At 41.6% G+C, this 26,695-nt stretch overlaps 3 protein-coding genes across 8 annotated transcripts in view; all 3 read left to right on the forward strand.

Moving 5' to 3' along the window:
* Positions 1-2,912, forward strand: part of LOC110090702 (B-cell receptor CD22) — a 28,998-nt gene extending 26,086 nt beyond the window's left edge. For 3 of the 5 annotated variants that reach the window (XM_072979712.2, XM_078380280.1, XM_078380279.1), the window contains one exon: positions 47-2,912. The gene's annotated coding sequence lies outside the window, so the exon portion shown is untranslated. The remainder of the gene's footprint in view (positions 1-46) is intronic. The other 2 variants (XM_072979710.2, XM_072979711.2) reach the window with 2 other exon arrangements.
* Positions 2,913-2,989: 77 nt separating this feature from the next.
* On the forward strand, positions 2,990-22,730 carry LOC110090703 (B-cell receptor CD22). The gene is made up of 8 exons (XM_078380281.1): positions 2,990-5,280; positions 13,100-13,157; positions 15,078-15,188; positions 16,453-16,749; positions 18,645-18,914; positions 20,087-20,350; positions 21,435-21,689; positions 22,418-22,730. Coding segments are annotated over exons 1-8 (1,296 nt in total). The 5' UTR covers positions 2,990-5,241; the 3' UTR covers positions 22,420-22,730.
* A 2,616-nt stretch (positions 22,731-25,346) lies between these two features.
* Positions 25,347-26,695, forward strand: part of LOC110090701 (B-cell receptor CD22) — a 39,213-nt gene continuing 37,864 nt past the window's right edge. Inside the window, exon 1 of one of the 2 annotated variants that reach the window (XM_078380283.1) lies at positions 25,347-25,543. The gene's annotated coding sequence lies outside the window, so the exon portion shown is untranslated. The remainder of the gene's footprint in view (positions 25,544-26,695) is intronic. The other variant, XM_078380282.1, reaches the window with a different exon arrangement.

A 26,695-nucleotide genomic window follows, 5' to 3' on the forward strand; every position in this document is an offset into this window, starting at 1 on the left:
ATTTTGTGTATTTTAATGCCCTTTCTTTTCTTTTCTTTCTTTCCAGAAGGTGCCTAGTTTCTCCATCAACTCTGTGGTCTAGGCATCTGGCTGCAAAGCCAGAGGCTGGACATTCAATCCCCCACTGTGTTTCCTTGACACAGGCTGAACTCAAGGATCAATAGGGTCCCTTCCAGCTCTGCAGATCTAAGATTATGATGATGACGACAGCAATGATGGTGATGACATTTCTTTCCTGAAAAAAAAATCTGCTTCCTGCCTTTAACCACCCACACCTCTGTTGAGTCTTAAACAATTCTTATGTTTTCCTATACTCACTGAGCCGAAGGCACTAAACTAAGGCACTATGCATTCAGAAGGTAGTAAATGTTTTCCCCTCCAAAAAACAGTGTTTCAAAGGTGCTCTGCCTGTATCATATTAGTGTCTTGTGATGACAACTCAATTTGCACCCATAGAGCTGAGACACTTTGCTGTTATCCTGTGCCCTCAAGTTGCTTCCAGTTAATGGTGATCCTATAAATTAATGTTCCCAAAAGGTCATATAATTAACAGCTCTGCTCAGGTCTTTCAAAGTGAAGATCATGAGGCAATACACCTTTCCCCAAGTATTCTTTTCCTCTTTCTCTCCACATTTCCCGGTATTATTGGCTTCTCCAGTCTTCTCATGATACATCCCAAGCATGCCAGCCTCAGTGTAGTCATTTTAGCTTCTAGTGAGAGTTCAGACATCACTTGATCTAGAGTTGACTTATTTGTCTTTCTGATGGTCCATGATATCCGTAAAACCTTCTTCTAATACCAACTGATCACATTTTGATTGACTGTGCCTGGTATTTTTGAATCACCACCATCATCCTTTTAGAACTGCAGAGCTGGAAGGGACCTTATCATTTATCACATCTGTTCCCTACCAAGGAGGCACAGCGGGGAATTAAACTCCCAGCCTCTGGCCCCAAAGCCAGATGCCTAAGCCACTGAGCTATCATCTCTTAGACCTTCACATCTTTGCCGATACATGTAGGTTCCACAGGTCTCAGGGGCCTGACTGAAGTCTCAGATAATGGCCGGGCATCTATGGATGTCCTAGTGGATAGAGAAATCTCAGGGCGAGCAGCACTCAGGATTGTGATTAAGGTGGAGCAAATGGGGCTTTGCCCCAGGTTGCCAAATTTAGATGGTATGGGTGGAGCAGCTGTCCAGATCCTGAGCCTCTGAAGCTGGGAGGTGAAAGCTAAGCAGTTGTTGTTGTTGTTGCTTAGTCGTTAAGTTGTGTCCAACTCTTCGTGACCACATGGACCAGAGCACGGCAGGCCCTTCTGTTCCACTGCCTCCCGGAGTTTGGTCAAATTCATGTTGGTGGCTTTGATGACCCTGTCCATCCATCTCCTCCTCTGTCGTCCCCTTCTCCTCTTCCCTTCACACTTTCCTAACATTAGAGTCTTTTCCAGGGAGTCTTCTCTTCTCATGAGATGGCCAAAATATTGGAGCCTCAGCTTCAGGATCTGCCCTCCCAGTGAGCACTCAGGGTTGATTTCCAAAAGTGGAAAGTCCAAAGTGGCAAGCATTTGTCATGGTTGTGAATATGTGGATTAAACCATGTAACAAAGATGGGATATGTACGTAGTTGTGAACAATGTAAAATGGAATCCATATTGATTCTGTGTAAGAATGATTTTGTATAATGGGAATGTTTTTCCAGAGGGTTGTGGGAATGTTTTTCCTTTAAGCCAGTACAAGCCAATACAAGATAAGAAGACCAGACACTTGTTATGGAGGAGAAGAGAATAGACGGAGGAAAACAACACCTGTTTCCCATGAAAAGAGAAGGAGGGGACTACTTCTGCCACATTACACTGTGATTGGATAACAGCGTGGGAGATGAAGAAGACAGGAAGAGCCTGGAAGATAGAAAAATGAACATTTGCCATGTGCAGTGTTCCATCTTGTTCCTATTTTTTTCCTTTCATGGAACCAGAATTTTTCTAGGTCTTCTTCTTTGTAATTGTAACAAGTCTTGAAAGTACTTTATTGCTATGCTTTTGCATCAAACTGACTTTATTCTGTAAATCTATATTTTTTTCAATAAAAGATCAATAATAAAACTTTTGGTCTCTTGAACAGTAAAGCCTGTTGCAGCCATTCCCAGAGGGAGAGGCAAGGCCACAGTAAGTTACTGAGTCCTACCTAACTGAGCCAGGTAGATTTTAGGACTACAAAGCTCATGTGTAACTTCTTGCTGAACTTTATTAAGTGTAAATGTGACGGACAGATCAGTGACCACTCCTGTCCATCACAATGGAACCCTGATTTAACAACCAATGGGTGAACGAAAGAGGCGGAACTAAGGATATATAAGAAGAATGGAAGACAGTTAAAGATCAGTTAGGGATGAGTTAGGGATATGAATTAGAGTCAGGGACTTCAGTTAGAGAGAAGCAGTTTAGGCAGTTAGGACCAGCCTTGTGTTAGAGAAGAATAGAGAGATAGAGAACAAGATAAGAAATGAAGAAATACCTTGGTTAACATAATTATACATAAGCAAATATAAATGTTATCAAAGCACAGTTGATTGAATAAATAAAATAAGATCATCCATGATTCACTTTATATGATTTACTGATAAACACTTAAATAAACATTGTTTTATTGAATAACACTGATTTAAGAGTCATATTTGATATAGTGAGGAATAACTCCTCTGGTGGCACCGGAAAGGTTTGAAAAGTAAATGACATACCCGAAACTGAACCTGGGTTGTGTGGAAGAACAAACAGGGGAACTGGGTGTGTGAGACAGTAAGCAAGTATCTTTTTAGGGCAGACTTGTAAGAAGGACTTTGTTGTACACCCTGGCTGAGGTCACCAGGACTCAGCCCAGCTGGTTAGGGGTACTCAGGCTCCCAATTACTCTCAGTCCGCCAACCACGTTCTCCTTAACAGGAAGCTGGGTTGTCACAGCATTAAATGCTAAATACAGTGGTGCCTCGCATTGCGCTGTTAATTCGTTCCAGCGAAATCGCTGTTGAACGAAAATGTCGCAATGCAAAATAAAAAAGCCCATAGAAACACATTAAAACGTGATTAATGCGTTCCTGTGGGCTTAAAACTCACAGTTCAGCGAAGATCCTCCATAGCGCGGCCATTTGTGGTGCCTCTTAAGTGAGGAATCTGTCCCAGAAAACAGCGGGCGGCCATGTTTTTTTCCTGGTGGCAATTTTGATACTGCCGGTCAGCTGTGCGAAAATGGTCGCTTTGCGATAATCGGCCATCGCAAAGCAAAAATACCCCATAGGGAACATCGCAAAGTGATCGCAAAAGCGATCGCAAAATCTTCGTCGCAAAGCGATTTCGTCGCTAAACAGAGCGATCGCTATGCGGGGCACCACTGTATCTCTCTTTTCCTTTATTCCTCACTACCTTTTTATTCTTTGCACAGTGTCATTAGGAAAATTCCAAAGTACCAATAACAAAATGATTATCTTAGAACGTCTTAAGTGTGAAGGCAACAGACATACAGAGCAGACCCATCATAGGTCAACTTCCCTTCGTGGTTGCTTTTTATGGTTGTTCTTCTCAGATGATGTCCTTGGCTGTCTGTTTCACATTCCTCTTTTATCTTCTGGGCAAAGATGCCTTCTGGCCTTTGCTCAACCATTGACGGACAAAACCACACTTCTTTTTTTAACATGCTTTGGCAGAATGAGGAAGAGAAAAGGATGCACCTCACTTCTGAGTTTTGCTGCCGAGATTTGGTTTTAGACCACAGGACCTAGAATCTCCCAGAATTTTGGCCGCTTTGCTTGGGAAAATTCTGAGTTGCCTTCCAAATAAGGCACCTCTTTGTAGCTCTCCTTGAAAGTGCCCCTGATACTATTACAGAGTAAAAATTCTCTCTATAGCAGAGTCTTTCTCTGCTAAATTTGTTGCTGCTATTGAGTCCTCCAAGATAAGTGAACCTCGTGTTATTTAAATATTTTGTTTTTGGGCTCAGAATTTCTACTTTTCTCTGAAACTTTCCTATGGAACCAAAAGGAAGGTTCAACTCATATCACTACTTGGATATGAGTCTGTCCTGAAAAAGTTAATTAATTTAACTGTGTATGAGGAGATTGGAATGTCATCAATTACACTATTTTATTTATTTATTTATTTATTTATTTATTTATTTATTTATTTATTTATTTATTTATTTATTTATTTATTTATTTATTTATTTATTTATTTATTTAATTTAATTTAATTTAATTTATTTAATTTGGGAGGAAAGCGAAGGCAAACCTAGACAGCATCTTTAAAAGCAGAGACATCACTTTGACAACTAAGGTCCGCATAGACAAAGCAATGGTTTTTCCTGTAGTGGTGTATGGAAGTGAGAGCTGGACCATAAAGACGGCTGAACGCTGAAGAATTGATGCTTTTGAATTGTGGTGCTGGAAGAGACTCTTGAGAATCCCCTGGACTGCAAGGAGAACAAACCTATCCATTCTGAAGGAACCCAATCCTGAGTGCTCACTGGAAGGACAGATCCTGAAGCTGAGGCTCCAATCCTTTGGCCATCTCATGAGAAGAGAAGACTCCCTGGAAAAGACCCTGATGTTGGGAAAGAGTGAAGGCAAGAGGAGAAGGGGACGACTGAGGATGAGACGGCTGGACAGTGTCATCGAAGCTACCAACATGAATTTGACCCGACTCCGGGAGGCAGTGGAAGACAGGAGGGCCTGGCGTGCTCTGGTCCATGGGGTCACGAAGAGTCAGACATGACTTAATGACTAAGCAAAGGTGTGAAGCAGCCAGTAATAACCCTGCAGAATTCATTTTTATATTTAAAAAGGCACACCCCCTTTTGATTGCTGTCAGGAAAAGTCATACTCCAAAGAAAGATTCTTGCTGTAACCCATGCAAATTATTTCAGGGTTGATAACATCAACCCCCACTTCCTGTTCTAAACTTCATCTTTTCCCCTTTCCCTGATATTAGAACTGAAATTAGAAACAACAGCACATCGAATGCTTCCTCTTTCATTCTCTGGAGATAGTGCCTCTATTTGTCAGTTCCTTCATGTCCAGTTTGTGACCAGAACTGTTCGCTGAGCCTCGACAATTGCAAGTTGCACGCTCTTTTGTGGCTACACGTGGGCTGAGTTCTTTTGTCTGGTCTGAATTCTGTTCCATACCCTTGGAGAAAAAGTAACCCATATAGCCTGGTTTTCAAATTCTCCTGTTGCTGGTAGATGCAGACATAATGTCCATGCAGACACTTTCTCCATTTTCACAGGTGAAGGTAAGTTTCTGGTCCTCATGTTTGCGGGGGGTGGGAATCTAGACTGAGCCGAATATTTATTATCTTGCTAGAAAAGATGCAAAGAAGGTCACCCTTTTTAGGCAGACTTTTAACAACTAAAGGGGCAATTTTTAATATTGTGTACTGGGCACTATTATTTATGTGTGTGTCATATATATTTTTCACAGCTTAAACCAATTTATTTTTGTTACACCTTTAAATGTTTTTAGTATCTTTATTTATTGTGATTTTAGTTGGTTTGTTTTACAAAATGTTGCGAACCACCATGGGTCTCATGATGGGGTGGAAGGTGGTATACAGATTTAAATAGATAAACAAGGTGAGTCTAGTTATCCATAAGTCTTTATTCACTAAAAATGGTAGAAAAATGGGAGCTAAGATGCCTGAAAATTAGTCCAGATAGGGCACCCACTTCCTTGGAAGCCAGACTGTCAACAAAGCAAGTTGGAGTTTGCAAATTCCACATCAGAAACAGGGTCTAATGAATTAATTTGCAGTCTTTTCTTTATGGAAATGCTGGCTTGGACCCTTATAGATCGACCCCCTCACTCTGGATGAAGTGCACAGATCTCTTTATAAGGCAGAAAAATGTGGAACAGGGCAGCTGTTTTCATTTCCACGAAACAGGAGGTGGAAGAGACCACATTAAGCTAAAAAATTGATTACAGCCAAATCAGTAATCATACCCAGCGGCTTGGAGGAGGCGCCGACCTCGCTGAACTGCAGTCACATGGAAAGTCTTTTTTCCTGTAGTAGAAAGGGTAAAAAGAGGCACAGGCATACAGTATATTTTAGTCTTGTGAGACATTAGGAAATCTGAGTTCCAGAAGAGTGTCTGTATCAGGGGGTCTCAAACTCAATTTACCTGGGGGGCCGCTGGAGACAGAGTCTGGGTGAGGAAGGGCCGCATCAGATTTTCCATAAGAAACATTTTGTTTAAAAAATTCCAATCTTCTTAAATCTCTTTCTTTTTTAACACAAAATAAGATGAAAAAAAATAAACAAATTAAGAATTAATAAAAAATAAAATAAAATAAATCAAAATAATAAAACAGAAATTCGGCTGTCACCCTCACTGGGTATTTTTAAAAGCCAGTTAAAAACTTGACTATTCAAGCAGGCCTTCCCTCCAGCCAATTAAGTCTTTCTTATTTTTCTCCCCTTTTATGCCATGCCATTTTGGTAATCTTCTTCAAATTAAGTGTTCAATTGTAATTGTAATTTTATAATTTTATATATTTTATATTTTATATTGTTCTGTTTTATCTACGTAAGCTGCCCTGAGTAGACATGGTCTAGAGGGGCGGAGTAAAAATCCAATAAATAAATAAATAAATAAATAAATAAATAAATAAATAAATAAATAAATAAATAAATAAATAAATAAATAAATAAATAAATAAATAAACAAATAAATAAACAAACAAACAAACAAACAAACAAACAACAGCAACAGCGACAGCGACGACGACGACGACGACGACGACAATAATAATAATAATAATAATAATAATAATAATAATAATAATAATAATAATAATAATAATAATAATAATAATAATAATAATAATAATAATAATAATAATAATAATAATAATAATAGTTTAAGGAGTGGGAGTAGAAGTGGCGGCACCTACTTGGCGAGTGCAGGGGGGAGGGGAGCGCGTGCAAGAAGGCTCTTCTCTCGGCAGCACCCCCTCCCGCAGCACGTCTGGGCAGGGAGCGGAGGAGCGCCAGGCAGGGGCAAGGAGACAAGCAGAGAGGATGAGGGGACAGCAGCAGCAGCCTCGCCAGGTGACCTGCAAAGAGTGGAGGGGGAGAGAGAGATATCTAAAAGCAGAAGCCCCAGTGGCACCAAACCCCTGAGGGAGAAGACTGCCGGGCAGGGAGAGGGCTCCTCTTCTGGACACGTGGGCGCTTCGGGGGGCAGGCAGGACCCAGCCCCAACAAGACAGGGAGGAGGTGGGGAGCACAAACTATCATCCTGCAGGCTGCAATTGGCCCCCAGGCTGCATGTTTGAGACCCCTGGTCTATATCATCTTGTAAAATGACTTGGTCTATTATTTATCAAGGAGTACTATATCTGTGTGAATATGTGTGTCAGGGGTGAGTGGGCTAATGTGCATGCACATATTTTTTAAAGAGGCCAAAAACTTTCCTGAGAGCCACTGCAACCTAAGATTATGAACCTAGATGCTTCTTACTTCCACAACTTCCTTTGTAATTTTCTGCTTTTTTTCTTTTTCCCCCTTGGATTTTCTAGCCAGAATAAATGTCCTTGTTTTTCCCCCCACAAAAACTTGAGCATAACCCCTTAGATATTTCCCCGGAATTGATGGCATTCTCTGCAAAATTCCTTATCAACTCTACCTGACAATTTCAGTTTTGGAAGAGGTAGATGTGCTAATCTGTGTAAGCCAGATGTATTCCCTGACAGGGTGAAATGCCAAAAAACACTGGGATCAATTAAATTAAATTAAATTATAAATGGCCAAGTACTCATTAAATTCCTATTCCAATCCAAAAGATCAGTGACAAGCAAGGCAATCATTACCTGCTATTTAATGATCTAAAAAAATGATCCAAGAAAATAAGGTACTAATGCTTAAGAGTCAAAGTGACAATTCAGCCTTGATAAAACTAAATTTTCTGGGAGACTACAACCTGTGAATATGAAAACTCAGCAGCAATCCTGTTTATGCCCACTTCTCAACTTCAAAAATTAACTTCTGGAGGTATCTTCCCCAATTCACCAATACACACGGTGGCTGGTAGATGTTGGAAGCTGTAGTAAAAAAATAACATTTCCAAGTTCTTGTTCTCCTTAAGAACTAATTTGAACGGGACTTTCCAGGTTAGTTCTCCTTAAGAACCAATTTGAATGGGGCTTTCCAGGTTAGCCCAGGTTTACCTGTTCCACTATTGTTCATTGAGAAGCAACACTAAGCTCATTGAGGACCATACATTTCTTAATCTAGTGAAGAAGCTGATCCATAAAGACCATGAAGGACAGAGCATTAACATCTTCTAAACTGCCATGGACACTACTTAATTTAGGTTTGGCAACTTATCAGCAACCTGATCTTTGATACTTCAGGAGGAAAAGAGCAGCAACCTGGTTCTTGAGAAGTTTTAGGACCCGAGGCTTGGGGATGTCATAGAAACAGGTTGGAGTGGTGGGAGCTGGAGAGGCTTTTGGTTTCTGCAGACCTAGGGCCTGCACTGCTGCTGATGCATGTGGAAGATGCACAAGAAGGTTTCCTTTCCCTCTAGCCCTGAACCACTTTGTAAGGTCTTAGGCACCAAGAAGTCTCATGAGTTTCGATGACGGTGCTCTCCTCACTGCCTTGCCCGAAAGGGCAATTTTTCTCCTTCTACAGCACTGCTTCTTCTGAGATCTCTCTATTTCTCTGCAGATCCAGGAAAGATAGCAACTTAAATTTTAGCTCACAGTCTGATATCTGGTAACACCTTAAGAAGCTGAGAAGCGCTATTAACACTGCTTCAATGTTCCATAAACGTGGGGTGTGTGGTTTGGTGTCAGTGAGATGGCAGCATAGAAGATAAGCTCTCCTCTTAGCCTGAAAATAATACAGCCATGGCCAAAAATATTGGCACCTTTGCAATTCTGTCAGAAAATGTAACCCTTCTCTCAGAGAATTGTTGCAGTTGCAAATGTTTTGGTACTCACATCTTCATTTCTTTGGTTTGCATTGGAACAAAACACACACACACACACACACACACACACACACACACACAGAGAGAGAGAGAGAGAGAGAGAGAGAGAGAGAGAGAGAGAATAAAAGTCAGATGTGATACAATCCCACACAGAAACCCAAAAATGCACCAGCCAAAATTATTGGCACCCTGTCTAAATCGTAAGAAATCATTTCAAGCATGTGATGCTCCTTTAATTTGTATTTAGACACACATGTCGCAAGTCAGAGGTGTGGGCAATATAGTAATCACACTTACAACCAGTTAAGATGGAGAGAAGCTGACCCAACCTTTGTGCTGTGTGTGACACTGAGCATGGAGAAAAGAATGAAGTGTAAAGAGATGTCTGTGGATTTGAGAGAAAAAAAATTGTGGAAAAGCATTGGCAATCTCAAGGCTACATGTCCATCTCCTGAGATCTTGATGTTCCTGTGTCTACTGTGTGCAATATCATCAAGAGATTTGCAGCCCATGGCACTGTAGCTAACCTATCTGGATGTGGATGGAAGAGCAAAATGACTGAAAAATTACGACAAAGGGTTGTTCGAATGGTGGATACAGAACCCAGATTAACTTCCAAATAAATTCATGCTGATCTGCAGACACAGGGTACAACGGTGTCAGCTTGCAGGGTACCCACAAGAGGCATGTCAGAGATTGATGGTTAGTGACAGGGTACTGAGACAAGTGATTTTAGCTTGTGGAATGGTCGTGATAGCATCCGAGGCAGATGTTAAAACATTTGTAAATTCATTATCAATCCAGTTTCAGAGGAGCGTAAAAATCCACTTAGCTCACCAATAAGAAATTAAGGGATGTGGTGGAGCTGCAGGCTAAACCGCAGAAGCCTGTGCTGCAGGGTCAGAAGACCAGCAGTCGTAAGATCGAATCCACACGACGGAGTGAGCGCCCGTCGCTTGTCCCAGCTCCCGCCAACCTAGCGGTTCGAAAGCGTGCAAATGCGAGTAGATAAATAAGTACCACCTCGGTGGGAGGGTAACAGCGTTCCGTGTCTAAGTCACCCTGGCCATGTGACCATGGAAGATTGTCTTTGGACAAACGCTGGCTCTATGGCTTGGAAACGGGGATGAGTACCGCCCCCTAGAGTCGGACACGACTGGACAAAAAAAAAGTTGTCAAGGGGAACCTTTTAAGAAATTAAATCAGCTATTAAAAGATTTTAAAAGGGGAAAATACCAGGATGTGACGGATTCATGGCAGATTTCTATAAAACATGGACAGAAGACATTTCTATACATATTTTGAAACTATATACAGTAATTCAGTATTGATTGGTGAAAAAGAACCGGAATCCTGGAAAGCAGCAAGAATAATAGCTATTCCAAAACCAGAAAAAGATATTACACTTTCCTCTGCTTACAGACCAATAACATAACAAAACCAAGATTTCAAAAACCCACTATTTTAGCAGAAAGACTGAATAGTTTTATCACAAATTATACCCACGCTGATCGATATGGTTTCATGCCAGGTAGGCAAATGTCAGATGCGATTTGTAGGGTTATAAACATCATAAATGTAGCAAGTGGGGGGAAAAGGAAGCTGGCAATACTTTCATTAGATGCTCTCTAAGCTTTTGATTGCATTTAATTGTTGTATTTATTTAATTTATTAGAGAGGATTAATATGGGAGGAAAATTTATCAAGGTGGTAAATCTATATGAAGGTGCAAAGGTCACAATGATAATAAATGGAGTAGAAGCAGATAGATTTGAATTACCTAGAGGAACAAGACAAAGAAACCCTTTGTATCCGTTAATATTTGCTCTGGCTATTGAACCACTGGCCATAAAAATTAGAGAAATGATAACATTACTGGTATGATAACCAACAACAGACAGCATAAAGTTAACTCGTGCATAAGTGCTTCTATTTTTGGAAAATCTATCCAAAAGCATAGAGAAGCTGAAACCAGTATTGGAAAGATCTGATCAGTATACAGGATTAAAAATCAATTATTAAAAAAAAATCTAAATTGTTATGTATAAATATTCCTATAGCAGAAAAATGCCATATTTAGATTTGTGTTATTCTAGCTTTAGATATTTAGGGATCTGGTTAACAAAAAGCATCTATCAACTAGTGTGTAAGATTTGACCTAGATTAGGCATCCTTCAGTCTCGAAAGACTATGGTTACGTGCTCTGTATGGGGGACTTGGAACAGCATCTAGTGTGGCTGAGGAGGCCAATTCGAGAGTGACAATCCCTTCCACACTGAGGACAAGTACAAGTGTGTAAGAATCACAAGGCTATATGGGCAACTATAAAAGGAAAAAATGAAGAAATGGGAAAAAGCAAATTTAACATTATTGTATTAGGGAGAATAGTAGCAGTAGCCTGTATTTTACCCATTTTTAAAATATTTGTTTCAAAATGTACCCCTACAACTAGATATTAAAGAGATAAAACTATGGCAAAAAAAACTTGGAAAAATTTATTGCAGGAAAAGGAAGAACAATAAGATTAATAAATTCTGTAAAATATCAACCAAGGATAAAAGGAGGATTAACAATACACTATTGTATATAATAAAATATTATGAGGATTTTCAAATAGCTCAAGCAATTAACTTTATAAACAAAAAAGAGACTCCTAAATGGGTTCAAATGGAATGGGGAAAGAAAAGCAAACCTAATTAAGCTACATTTATATACATCTAGGTTGATGAAAACCGGGACTCAATTATAAAACCCTTTTACTACAGAAGCAATGAGAAGAAATGTGAACATTTTTGCCCCTCCTAGATTTCCCTTTTGTCTTTGTTTAGAACACCCACATTTTAAATCTACGGATAAAACCCTTCAGTTTAAACTTTGGAAGGAAATAGGAATTTATAGAATAAAAGCTCTTTTTCTATAAGGAAACCAATTACAATTAGGTAGTTACAAGAAAAAGCTACAGAAATAGCAACTAACTGGTTTCAATTATTTCAAATAAGAAATGACTTGCAACTCAATTCTACAAGAACTCAAGACCTAATAGGCCTAATAGACAGAGCTAAAAAATTGCTGTATAGATAGGAATAATAAAAGGAATAAAGGACTAATTTGATTAATTCATAAAAACATTCTGTATATAAAATATGGTAGCAGCACAGGACCAAGGTTAGCTTAGGAAACAAATTTAAACATAACAGAAGATATTTAGGGGAAAAAAGGAATACTCAACCTCACAAATCAGTATCAGCAAAATCTAAAGAAATTGGTTTAAAAGTAGTCCACTTCTGCCCTACCACAAACTACTTTGGTGTTGAAGAGATTTAAAAAGATAACGTCATGAAAATATGGCACGTCCTGTTGAAATCCAATATGGAGTCAAAAAATAGAGTAAACCAAGTGGATAATGGGTTGGACTGCTGGTTATTCTAAGTGACATTGGCTAGACATAAAAATGCAACAATAATAATAACAACAATAATAAACCAATAAAAAAGATGTTCCATAAAGCAGAGGTCTCCAACCCCCGGTCTGCGGCCTGGTGCCAGTCCGTGGCCTGAGCCAGACTGGGTCGTAAAGACAGACCTCTCCCCCAGCACACACTCACTCCTGCATGGCCTGTTTGTGCCTGTGCGCGTGCTCCAGCGAGCCTGTGCGAGCGCCATGCCGCCGTTTGCGCATGCACTTGCATGTGTGTGTGTGGGTACTCCACCTTCCCCAGCCGGTCCACGGGGTGAAAAAGGTTGGGGACCTCTGCCATAAAGAAATAATTTTTTAAAAATGCCCCTTTCCATGAGTGAGTGAGTATTTGAACCCAGGCCTCCTCCATGACACCACAGATTCCCACTATTTATTTATTTATTATTTAACTTTTATGCCGCCCAAGGTCTCTGGGCGGCTTACAACATTTAAAATACAATAAAATGGGGAAATAATTAAATCCAATTAAAAATATATACTCTATACCCACAGGTGATATTATTTCAATTAAAAGCCTTCTGGAACAGGAAGGTTTTGACCTGGTGCCGAAATGTCATCACCGTCGGCGCCAGACGAATCTCAATGAACAATGAAAAATGACAGAAAGGAATTGATGGTTCTTTTGTTCTCTCTTCTCAGGTTTGGCTCTTGCACGAATCCACCTTGAGGCGTTTCTTTCTGCTCCTTTTCCTGGAGGGTAAACGCATGCAATACAAATTTGACTGGGGCTGGAAGAAGTGACTGGGGCTTCTGACTGGAGTGTTCAAAGCTTTGTTCAGGATGAAGAGACAGGAAAGAACAAATATTTCAAGTTTGATGAAAGGCCACAATTCTCCCAGTCACAAATCCCAGAACATGGATAAGAAAAACAAACAAACAAAAAACTCGTTTGTTTCACCTTCCTCTCCATTCCGTTTTTTGAAATCTCACATTCTTTCTTTTCCGAAAGAAAAGTCTGTGAATTCTGACGCATCATTCAGGCAATGCAAATGAACATAAGATCTACTTCTTTTATTCTAGAGAATTAGGAAAATGCTGTGTGGTTCTTAAGGTTACACCAATGTAAGAGTGGGCATTAACTTTTATGAATCAAACCGGAAGCTTTCATAGAGAAGATTCCACTTCATCAAGCTAAGCACCACCACTTTGTGGATAGTGCAGGAAAATTTTTAGAGTCCAAAAAATTCATGGCAGATGCCCGTGGCCAAGTCTCTTTGGAGATGTGATTTCACATTCAGGGTGCAAATATCATCTGGGGAAGGGTGTAGTCTCTACCATCACACTGGTAATAAGAACCTAATTTAAATGTCATTTAAATCAATTTAGATTGTACCGTTCACACAATGTAAGGATGAAAAAGATGTCTATGGGCTTCAAAGTGAGTTTTTTTTTTAAAAAAAAACTGTCCAGCAGATGCTTTTTAAAATACTTCACTTCTAAACTCAATTTAGGGCTCACTCACACGTGACAAAAGAACCCCAGTTATAGCAATTCTTTTCATCCTTTTGTTGTATCAATATTTTTTTCCAGTGGTCATATGGTGTATGTATAGGTGGGAACATTTACATTGTTTTGAACTGCATCACTACATTTCTATTTGAAACCATGATAGTAGGCTATACTGCTCTTTGTTTTTGATTCATTGTTCTACTGTGTTTTGGGGCAATCATCCCCCCTTGTCTTTTTTTAACTACAAAAGGGATATATTGATACAGTGGTACAAGTCTTCTTTCCTCCCCCTGTTTCCTTCCCTCCTTTAATCACTTGCCCCCCCTTTTCTTTATTTCCTTGCATATTTCTCCCCCTCAGTTCTTGGATTTAATTTTTCTCACCCCTCCTACACAACCGCAGGAGGAGGAAGTGGGTTTTAAAAGACTTGCATAACATTGTGAAGAGCAGGGTTAAAAAGAGAGAGAGAAGACATTAATGCTAACCCCTTTCTCTTCAGTTCAAAGCAGGAAATGTCCCTTTCTGTGCTCTTTCACCTGCAAGGGAGAGGGGAAGGCTATCTCCTTCTGAGCAATGTATTCATGTTGCTTTTGATTTAAATTGCAAGTGTGAGCTCATGGATGGAATTTTCCATCCTGCCAAGGATTTCTGGAATCCAGCAATTCATGTGGGTGTATGTGGGGTGCAATCACAGAGTAACAGACAAACTTTTAAGTTTTAAGAGCAGGGTATAAATTTCGTGCCATGCTGCAAGGAATGGTGCTTGCGACCACACACCCCACATGACATTGGCACCCTGAGTCTGGCATCACCTCTCGAAACAGACTTTGCTACGGGCATCCTTTGTGGCACTTATCTGTAATTTTTCTGCACTATCCATGAAGTGATGTTGCTTAGACTGATGAAGTAGAATCTTCTTTATGAAAGCTTGTAATTTGTTTGCTTTTTAAAGAGGTCTAATAAATGGTATCAACCATTCTTACATTTTCACTTTCAAAATTTTCAGTAGAACAGTTCCCAGCATGGAAAGGATTACATAAGAACACACTATTGGTATTTTGAGCCTTATCATAACAGTTAGAAACTGTACAGAAAAACAATGAGTCATTTGTTTGGATGGCAGACATCATGGGAGCTGATTAAAACATTTTATGTTTCCTTGTTTCAGGTTTCTTGTGTAATTCTGAAGGCTCATTGACCACAGAGCCTGAAAGTGAGGTCCTGTATTCGCCCCAGTGGACGAAAGGCATAGCCAGAGATGATCTGAGGCTATCCACAGGTGAAATTAATTTGAAGATTTATATACAGTCAGTTTGTCTAGCTCCTTTTAAAAAAAGCTTATCCCTCCGCCCCACAGGCTGCCCCTTTGTTCCCTTACCACTACCATTGTTGCTTCCCTACCTGGGCTGCCGCACTCTGTGCCGCAGCTGCTGCTGCCACCACCATCCATGGAGGTCTGCACCATCCACCGCTGCTTGCTGCAATGGCCTGCCCCTCTATGTCCTGCCTTAAGGGAATCCAGGCTGCCCTTTGCAAAGATGGCGGCTGCAGCTTCCCTGCCTAAGAGCAGCTGCAGCCACCATCTTTGCAAAGGGCAGTCTGGATTCCCTTAAGGCAGGCTAAGAAAATCAGGGCTGCCCTTTGCAAAGATGGTGGCTGCAGCTTCCCTGCCTTGAAAGAAGCCACAGCTGCCATCTTTGCAAAGGGCAGCCCATGTTCCTTACGGCAGTGGTCCCCAACCTTGGGCCTCCAGATGTTCTTGGACTGCAACTCCCAAAAGCCTTCACCACCACCTTGGCTGGCCAGGATTTCTGGGAGTTGAAGTCCGAGAACATCTGGAAGCCCAAGGTTGGGGACCACTGCCTTACGGCAGGCCATGGCTAAGGGAATCCGGGCTGCCCATTGCAAAGATGGTGGCTGCAGCTTCCCTGTTCTAAAAGAAGCCGCGGCCATCATCTTTGCAAAGGGCAGCCAGTGGCTGTATAGGTAACTGCAGCGGGCGACGATGGATGGTGCTGGCAGCAAGCTGCAATGGATGATGGCAGTGCCGGGTGGTGGTGGATGGTGACAGCGGCTAAGGTTGGGAGGGGAAGGGGGGTGGGGGACAAGCTGGGTGAATGGGTGGCTGTGGGGCTGGCTGACTGCCTATAGGCAGAATGGGAAGGCCATAGGAAGAGGGGGAAGGCTAGCTTTCCCCCTCTTCCAATGGGGGACAAATAAAAATGGGGAAATACTCATCCCTTCGTATTCATTGGGGTCTCTGGAACTCATGAATATGAAAGGACGAATATTTAAGGAATCGGCAATTTTTAACGAATATCGTGATTTGTTTTTTTAAAATCACACCCAAGTTTAATACTGAGTAAGATAGGAATGAGAAGAAAAATTAGCCAAGGATCTTTGCTACAGCTGGAATAACCTATATTCTGGTTCACCATGATATCTGTGAACAAATAGAAGAGGCTGAAATGTATTAAAATTGTCCTTTTACAACATTTCCTGAAGAGTGAATCAATATTTCCCCCTTTGTCTTCTGGATGCAGACTCACCTCCGAAACCTAAGTTGGAAATCTATCCTGAGGACATCCAGGAAGCATTGCCAGCCAATGTGAGCTGCTCAGTGTCTTACCATTTCCCTGATGAGCCAATAAAGATGATTCTCAGTGGCTTGGAGCAGCAGCATGTATCTGCCCAAATTTCAACTGATGAAAATGGAAAGGTCTGCAAAGAGCTGAGGTTTGTCCCCACCTGGAAGTACCATGGAAAATGGCTGACATGCTCACTCATAAACAAAAATGAGGAGGTGATATCCCAGAATACCATGAAACTGGATGTGAAACGTAAGTGTTTTGTGGAAGTGGTGTGAACAGGACCCATGAAAAATGGATTCTCTCCAATGTCTAATTGTTGGGACTGTACACTGGTTACCTGAATTGTGAAAGCTATTTCAACTCAACTCAAAAGTCACTTCTTGGAAGTAGTTCAAGGAAGATGGTTGAGAGCTGTTTTTCAAGCAGACTGCTGGGTCTCAAAGGCAGCTTTGTGGCTGGAGGTGGGATACCTGAAGGTTGAAATTATTGCAGAGTTGAAGTTCTGGTAATATTCCTTTTTGCTGCCTAAAGTACAGAGACTCACCGAGGAAACAACAGCAGCAATTTTCTAAAAAGGAAACACACACAGCATTACCTCTGCCACTAGGAAATGTTTACTGTGGTGCCTTGCATTGCAATGTTAATTCGTTCCGCAGAACGAAAATGTCACTATGTGATATTAAAAAGCCCATAGGAACACGTTGAAACCCCTTCAATGCGTTCCTATGGGCTGGAAACTCACAGTTCAGCGAAGATCCTCCATAGCGCAGCCATTTCTGGTGCCTCTTTAGCGAGGAAAAACAGTGGGTGGCCATTTTGTTTACCCGGCTGCCATTTTGAAACCGCCGATCAGCGGTGCGAAAATGGTCACTTTGCGATGATCGGTTCCCCAAGCAGGGAACCGATCATCACAAAGCAAAATTCCCCCATAGGGAACATCGCAAAGCGATCGCTTTTGCGATCGCAAAAAATGTGTCACAAAGCGATTTCGTTGTAAAATGGAGCGATCGCTATGCGAGGCACCACTATACTTATTTTAATTTTATGTATTTAGAGTGATAGAAATGCAGGGCTTCGAAATACAGTGGTACCTCGCAAGACAAACACCTCGCTGGATGAAAAACTCGCAAGACGAAAGCATTTTGCAATCGTGTTGGTGACTCGCAAGACAACTTCTTCTATGGCCGTGTTTCGCAAGACAATTTTTCCCCCGCAAGACCAATGCCTTGCAAGACGAAAATAATTTGTTCATCTTGCGAGGTTTCCCATAGGAATGCATTGCAATGCATTCCTATGGGAAACCGCTTTTCTCAAGATGAAAATTTCGCAAGACGGTGCTACTTGTGGAACGAATTACTTTCATCTTGTGAGGCACCACTGTAACCTATTTTATGTATTGAAGCTTAATTTGTATTTCAGATACTGGGTATTTACTGCACTATCTAGCTATCTAAGGTAGCTTCTTAGTAAAAGGGAAGTTAATATAATAAGAATGGCTGGTATGTTCCAGTGCAGTCCTATATATGTTTCAATGAAAGCGGGCTCCATTGGGTTTGATCCAGATTTAGTCATGCTTAGAGTTGCCCTACTGAACTCCATGGGGCTTGAGCTAGTTATGTTAATATAAAGTCTTTTTTGTTCCCAATTGGGCTCCTCTGAGGAGGAATGAAGGTGGACTTTATTCTCTATTTTCAGGAGGTTCCCTTCCCGATACATGTGCACAGGGTGGGAGCCTTGAGATTCAGCCTAAAGACATATTGCATGCAGCTGTCATTGTTAAAAAGAAAAGAAAAACTAGCTCAATAGTGCATTTTGATCAATTAGTCACATAGGTGTACACATAACACAATACCTTGGAAATTAAAAAAAAACACTGTGTACTTCGCTTTTAGATGATGCTACATGTATCCTTTCTTTTCCAGAAAGAGCATTTTCTCTTTTCCATTGAGAAGGAGGAATGTTGAATCTAACAAGGCTTTCCCCATAGCTCTGTTTAGAAGAAATAGATTTCCATCTTCAGCTGAGATCATGTGGATCTCTTGTTCAAATTGAAGGACCTCATGCCCATTTATTGATGTGACTTTTCTTTGTACAGCCTCCCTCTCTTGCTCGCTCTCTCACTCTCTCATGTTGGCTTCCTGCAGATGCCCCCAAAGGAGTGCAACTGAGGGCTGATCCTGGAACCACTCTCCGAGAAGGGGAGAAACTTTCTCTTGAGTGTCTGGTCAAAAGCAGTAACCCTGTTGTCTTTGAGTACCAATGGTGGAAGGATGATGACAGGACATACGAAGGGATCAATGGGAGCAGAATGGAAATTAACCCTGTAGGACGGCAACATTCAGGTCGCTATGGATGTGGAGCAATAAATGCACTTGGTACTTCTGAGTCCCAAGAACTGACAATACATGTCCAGGGTGAGTTGATTCATTGGGCTGATGAAAGATGACTCTGTAGCCATACACTATGATTCTTAGGATTTATGAGTGCCTCATCGATATACAGTGGTGCCTCACATTAGAAAGTTAATTCATTCCAGCGAAATTGCTGTAGAACGAAAACGTTGTAATGCGAAAATAAAAAGCCAATTGAAACGCATTGAAAACCCTTCAATGTGTTCCAAAGGGCTGGAAACTCATCGTCCAGCGAAGATCCTCCATAGTGCGGCCATTTTCGGTGGCTGTCTTGCGAGGAATCCGTCCCAGAAAACAGTGGGGAGCCATTTTATTTACCCGGCGGCCATTTTGAAACCGCCAATCAGCTGGAGGAAAATCGTCGTTTTGCGACGAATTGGTTACCACGGTTCCCAAAGCAGGGAACTGATCATTGCAAAGCAAAAAAAAAAAACCCCCATTCAGACCATCGTTTTGTGATCGCAATTGCGATCGCAAAGAGATCATCGTAATGCAGTTTCGTCATAATGCGGGACAAATGTAAAGCGAGGCACCACTGTATAATAAGTGAATTCAAGGACACCGATCCTTAGATTCCCCATCTCTTTCTTTGTCAAATTGATGTGGTTCACAACATGAGCGCAACTGGCATAGCTAATTGAAGTGATGATTGACCCGTTGGATAGCGCAATGATTTACATAGGTCTCTGTCTGCAGAAGCAGAGATTGGAAGTTCAATTCCTCACTGGACCTCCCTGACAGAGGCTAGACTCAGTGATTCAGCAACGCAGTTCTAAGATGATGATTAGTCCTTGTTTGTGCAGGCAGAGATCTTAGAACCCTTTCTAGGGCTTTTGAGGTAGAGAGTACTCAGAAATGGTTTGCCATTCCCTTCTTCTGGAAGCATCCTGGGACTGTTCAGCTTGCCCAAGGCCACCCAGGCTGGTTCTTCTGGGAGACACAGAGGAGAATTGAACTCCTAACCTGGGTCTACAGCCAGAAATGTAAACCACGGATGTACTCAGCCAGCAAGAAATATATTCTCTTCATGAGAAATATATTTGCAGATTGACTTGCGATTTTTGTGGATGCTGTTTAAATACAAGGACCACATAGCTATTATTGATCTGATTTTTTTCATGCAACCTATCTGACCATCTCTCTCTCTCTCTCTCTCTCATGTTGGCTTCTTGCAGATGCTCCTAAAGGAGTGGAACTGAGGGCTGATCCTGGAACCACTCTCCGAGAAGGGGAGAAACTTTCTCTTGAGTGTCTGGTCAACAGTAGCTATCCAGTTGTTCTCAAGTGGTGGAGGAATAATCACTTGACAAATGGAACGATAAAGGGATCCAGGATGGAAATTAATCTGGTTGGACGGCAACATTCCGGTCGTTATAAATGTACAGCAAGAAATGCAGTTGGAACTATTGAGTCCAAAGAACTGATCATAGATGTCCAGTGTGAGTTGATTCATTATTCTGATGAAAGAGGATTTGGCAGCCGTACGTTATGTTTGTCTGGATCTAAGATGTTAGACTCTTATAATTTTCCATTTGTTAAGTGGGTAGTTTAATATAGCAGCAAAGAGCACATTTCTCTTTATTGATTCATTATGTGACTGCTTTGAATACAGGGTAGAAAGCAGAAACCAGTCAGTTTTGGAGCAGAAACAAAGACTATGATCGTGGTTTGAGTTGAAAGATGCATATGTTAGTTGTGGAAGTAGAAGCTGTGGGGAAACACGAGCATCCTCAAGAAAGGGATGGATATAAAGCAGTGTCTTCTTTGTACTGCAATCCAGCTTCCTAAATTACCATTTCAAAGATGGCATGTTTGTAGTTCATGACTATGAGAACTTCCCGTGCAATGCAATTAACTGCCTCTAGAAGGGGATGTTTGTCAAGTTTGCTGATATTTGTCCGCCTCTAGAAGGCCATTTTTTGTCTAAGTCTTACATAAAGCTTTATATATAAGGTTACTATCATGCCTAGCTGGGCTCATGTTCCAACTTTTGAACTCTCTCATTTTACACAAGACTCTTTGTCCCTCCAGATGTTTTAAACACCTGTTCCTACAAGCCTTGATCAGCATAGCCAATGGGAAGAGACCAATGTCCTGCTCATATTGCCTTTCCCCATGACCTCCAAGGAGAACCTGTTTCTGCCATGAGACAAGTCACCTGCATTGCTAGTCAACGGCATAATGTTCATCAACAGCGTTTAGGAAGTTTCTTTATGGCATCATCTCCTAATTTGCCTCCACTTTGTTGGGGTTTTATATTCCTGCTCAAATCTTTGCATGAAATTTCAAGCAACTGGAAGTAAAGGAATGTTTTTTACTCTTTCTCCTACAAATGTCTGCTGCATAGCAAAAGGAATTTTCTCAGAATTCCAAATTTTTCGCAACACATTTCACACAGTTTGATACACATCTCAAACACATCTGTTTTGCCTTGCTGGAAATGAGCTAAAATATAGCTAGAAGTGTGATAAAATATCAGAAATTTGAGTTCTTTTGTTTTAGTTTTTGGTTCCTCTCTCCTAGATCCACCAGACGAGCCCAAAATCGCCTTCTCAAGCAGGACCGGAAAAGAACACGTCGCTTTGCATTGTTGGTCCACAGCCAATCCCCCGATCACGCATTACGAATGGTATAAATGCCCTGCCTTGGACATCATCAGCTCCCAAACAGAGCTGCATTTTCCAGTGATCCAGCCCAACAATTCTGGTGGTTATTATTGCAAAGCCTACAATCCCATCGGCCACTCAACATCTTCTGTTGTCACTCTGAATATCCATTGTAAGTAACAGACAGCGTCAGTTGGGAAAGGAAAGGGTGATGGGGAGGCACAGGTCAGTGGCTTCTCCACCTGAGTCAAGAAGGGATTCATAGGACGAGTACAACTGGCATAGCTAATCAAGGTAATGAATAATAATACGGAAAACAGTGTCAATATGAACAGTTCAAAACCACCAGGATTACAGGGGAATTCCAGCAGAATTCCAGCTCTGCCATCAAGAGTTGTCTTTGAAATCACTAGAAGCTTCAGAGCAACATCTTGACTGTCCGAATAAATGTCAGCAGGACAACAGAGAGGAGACCATCCTTGCATGAGTTCCACATCCCAGGGGAAGACAGCAAGAACTCCCATCCTTTAATGCAGTGGTCCCCAACCTTGGGCCTCCAGATGTTATTAGACTACAACTTCCATAAGCCTTTACCATCACCTCTACTGGCCAGGATTTCTGGGAGTTGAAGTCCAAGAACATCTGGAGGCCCAAGGTTGGGGACCCCTGCTCTAATGTCTCTACAAAATTTGCCTCTGATGACAGGGAGAACCATGAAGATCATGGATTTTCTATGGAAGAATATGGTTTTCCACAGTTTCAAGAATTAGAGTTTGTTTGAGATCTTGACAGTCGTCAGCCATTTGTTGCCCTTTGACACTATTCCTTTGCGCTCCTGTCTGATGATAGGGATGATCAAGTGTATTGATAAGAATGCTTACTTCTTTCCTCTTTCCTCAGAACATCTCTTTCTGGTTGCCATCAAACAGCTGATGTCTGAAATTAGCAAGCTTGCAGTCCACCCTTCAAGAGTAAAGCCAAGGGCCAAAGCCTTAAAGCAAAGGCTGAGTATATCTGATGGGTGAAGAAAGAAGAGGCAAGCGAGGAAGAGCAAGAAGTGGGACTCGAACTCAGTTCCCACCCCATTTTCATTCTTCTGCTTTACCTTTCATCCAGGTGCTCACTGTTCTGTTGATCTAACATATTGTTCTTTTTGATAAATTATAATTGTTTGCTAAAATGTTATTAAAGAGCTGCTTATTTTAAAAACTGACTCGCCCTGGGTGTTTATGGTATTTTCCTTCTTCTTTTGCCTTTCCAGTGGTTCCCAACCTTGAGTCCCCAGATGTTCTTGGACTACAACTGCCAGAAATGCTCTTCAGCAGAGCTAGTGGTGAAGGCTTCTGGGAGTTGTAGTCGAAGAACACCTGGAGACCCACGATTGGGAACCTACTGCCTGAAATGAGAAAATTGTAGATGGGACGAACATTTGAGCTAACAGAAATCAGATTAGTTACCAAAGTATTTTCTTTGAAGAAAACACAAAGAACCCCTTAGTGCCATCTCACACTCTGGAAATATTCTTTCCAAAGATCATTTTGGCCTCCACAACTTGGCAGAGACATGTAGGTTTCCCAGGTCTCAGATAATGGTTAGACTTCCCTGGTTTTCCAGTTGAAGAGAGAATGCTCAGGGTGAGCAGCACTTAAGGACTGTAACTAACATGGAGCAAATGGGGATTTGTCTCAGGCTGCCAACTTTAGAGGCTTCTCTTCTGTTACTCTTTACTCATTGCACCATATTTTTTTTCAAATGTATTTATTTATTTTTTATTTCCAGGGGGAAATGAATCGGGATAGCAGAATATATCATGCCATTTCTTATCACATATTCTTTCTTACTTACACATATTACCATAAAATTTTTGGATCTGTTAGTTGCTTATATACTTCCAATTTGAATTACTTGATTATTTTGTATTAATGTTATTGCATTTGGAGTTCCGGTTGTAAAACGGATCCAGTGATACTCTGTTTCCCTGAAAATAAGACTAACCTGAAAACAAGCCCTACTATGATTTTGCTTGTAATATAAGACCTACCCACAAAATACCGTAAGCCCCAGTGAAGTGAAACCCTGCCCTCCACCATTGTGCAGCAATCAGAAGATGGCATGACTGTATTTGAATCAATGTAGATTGTTGTACATGAAAAAAAGGAGCACGCCCTGAAAATAAGCCCTAATGTGTTTTTTGGAGCAAATACTAATATAAGACCCTGTCTTATTTTCGGGGAAACACGGTATACAGGGTCCAATTTGTCAGTTGCTTCTTGGATTGAATTGTCTTTTAAAGCTTCTGTTAATATGCCCATGTCCACCGCTTCCATAATCTTTTACATAAGTTCTTCACAGTTTGGTACAGTGGTGCCCTGCATGACGACGATAATTCGTTCCACTGAAATCGCTGTTAAGTGAAATCATCATCATGAGAAAACAGTTTTCCCATTGGAATGCATTGAAACCCATTTAATGTGTTCCAATGGGGAAAATACCTTGTCGTCCAGCGAAGATCGTCCATAGAGAAGCCATTTTTTAATCGCTGTCTTGCAAAAATCGGTCTGGAAAACAGTGTAAGGCCATTTTGCGAAGCCGATGATCAGCTAGAAAAATCGTCGTCTTGTGAAAAACGTTCCGCGAAGCATGGACCAAATCGTTGTCAAGCGAAAATCGCCCATTGAAATTACTGTTTTGCGAATCGCTATAGGGACCACAAAAAGTCATCGTTATGTGGATTCGTCGTTCTGCGGGGTCGTCGTCTAGTGGGGCACCACTGCATTTCAGTTTTCTTCCATTTCCCTGTGTATAGTATTCTGGCTGTGGTTATTATATGTATTATCAAATGGCGCACTCTCCTATCTAAAGTCTGTGGCAACATATTTAATAAAAATAATTCTGCTTTAAATGGAATATTACCTTCCATTTTTGGAATTGGACAGGGGCCAAGCAGGTGCAAATGTTTCAAGCAGCAAAATGTTTCGGGCTTGCTCTGTGTCCCAACTTGGCCATCATGAGGAATCCCATTCCATGAATCCTTCTATGCTGCAGCCCAGATCTTCCTGTTGAAGGGGTTCGGGGCAGAATCCATTTTGAAACAAGGGCTGGCTCTACCTTTAGGCAGAGTGAGGCAGCTGCCCTAGACAGAAGAATGGGAATGTCATGGATGGGCAGCCCATTTTTTTGATCGGTTAGTTTAAATAAATGTGTTTTAATTCAGACATGAAGAAATGTGTTTGAGGGATTTCCTGCCTGACGTGCAGATTAACATGACTGGCTGTGTGTGTTATGCCCCGTGAGGCATAGGGTGATGGGGGTGAGGATGTTTGCTGCTGCATTTCAGGCAGCAAAAAAGGAAGGGATGGCCCTGTTTTAAGGAGTGAGGATTTGAAACTGTTTCCACCTATTATAAATAAGGTAGTGAAGTTACCTGCTCAGAAGTTACCTTCAACATGGACAGACTCATGCAGCTACAGCCTCTAAAATCTCAATAGACAAGCTTCAGAAAAGAGCAGGAAAAGAATAGAATCCTATTGCTTTTATGGGGGGTCGCAAGATCTGCTCCTCTGACATACAGTAACTTGACATCTGATGAAAGTGGGTCCCCCAGAAAAAGGCAATGGCCCCTGTACCGATTCCAAAGAGACACATCTCCGTCCACTGCCACCCCTGGAGGACATGTGAGGTTCCGTCACCAGAGCTCATCATAATTGCTTGCATTTTGCTAGCATTCTCTCCTTTTTAAAAGGAGCCAAGACCCTCCATTGGACCGCTGTCAGCAAAAGTCATGCTCCGAAGAAAGAGACTTGTTGTAAGTCATGCAAATGATTTCAAGGTTGGTAACAACCGTTCACACCCACTTCCTGCTGTAAACTTCATCTTTTCCCCTTTCCCTGCTATTAGAACTGAAATTAGAAACAACAGCACGTCTAATACTTCCTCTTTCATTCTCTGGAGATGGTACCTCTCCTGCTGTGTTCCTTTATGTCCCGTTTGTGAGCCAAACTGTTTTCAAAGCCTCAGCAATTGCAGGTAACATGTTCTTTTGTGGCTCTATTTGGAGTGGATTGTCTCATCTGGTCATATCCTTGGAAATGAAACAATAGCAATTCAAATAGCTTGCTTTTCTGGTTTTTATATTGCCCGTAGATGCAGACATAATGCCCATAGATGAACTCACTCTGTAATTTTCGATGTTCATAGGTGAAGGCCACCCTTTTTAGACAGGCTTTTAACAGCTATGTGGGCAGTTTTTAATCTTGTGCACACTGTCATTGGATATATGCTCTCTGGGTATATGCTCTCTGGATCCTATTATTATTTTGTGTCTTTTTAACGGCTTTTAACCAATTGTCTTAAAGTATATGTTCAATTGTTTTTGAATGGCATGCTTTATTGTGGTTTTAATGGGTTTGTTCTCTAATAACTTGAGTTCTGTAATTGGGAAGAAGGTGGCTGGGAGTGGCCCCCATGACGCCCTCCATCACGGTGCAGCAAGTATTGGCAGATACAGGCTCCTTTATTAGGGCAACTCAACTGTGAACTAGTCAAGGTGGCCCAGGCACAAATGCAAGAACTTTTAATGTGCCTGGGATTTAACTGCAGTCCATAACAGTGCAACGTAACAGAGCCAGTCCACCAAAGCCTCCTCTTCCAGTTCCAATACACCCTCAGATGAACTTCACATGGAGTCCCTGCAGGAAGGGTGCTCTGTTCAGGCACTCAGCTCTCCCTATAGTACTGTAGCCTGGGTGCCTTCTCCTGCTACTCCCTTGTAAGTCACCTCTGGTGGCAGCCACACCATATGTGCGGTACTTTTCCTTGGAGTCAAAACGAAGGCCTATAGGGCCATGGCTGGGCTCACCTGAGTAAGAAAGAATGGAAAGAGGTAGGATAGGAGGAGGACCAGCTGGACAGTGTTGGGTATTGTGGCTGGTGGACTCTGGTTGCGGGGTGGCTTCCCTCTGCCGGTGCTATGCCCTCCACTGGTTCTCCAGCCACTTAGTCTCTCACCATCTCATCTCACCTTGATGCATCTGGGCTGCTTCCTGTAGTGGTACAAAGAGCCCCATCTCAATGCCTGGTATCAAGTTCCCAGCAACAGATCATCTTCCAGTCAGCTGTTGAACGGTCTGGCATCGCCAGCAGTTCCAGGGCCTCAAACTCCTGCTAGTCAATGTGGTC

This window comes from Pogona vitticeps, chromosome 9 (assembly GCF_051106095.1).
Source record: "Pogona vitticeps strain Pit_001003342236 chromosome 9, PviZW2.1, whole genome shotgun sequence".
NCBI classification, from domain to species: Eukaryota; Metazoa; Chordata; class Lepidosauria; order Squamata; family Agamidae; genus Pogona; species Pogona vitticeps.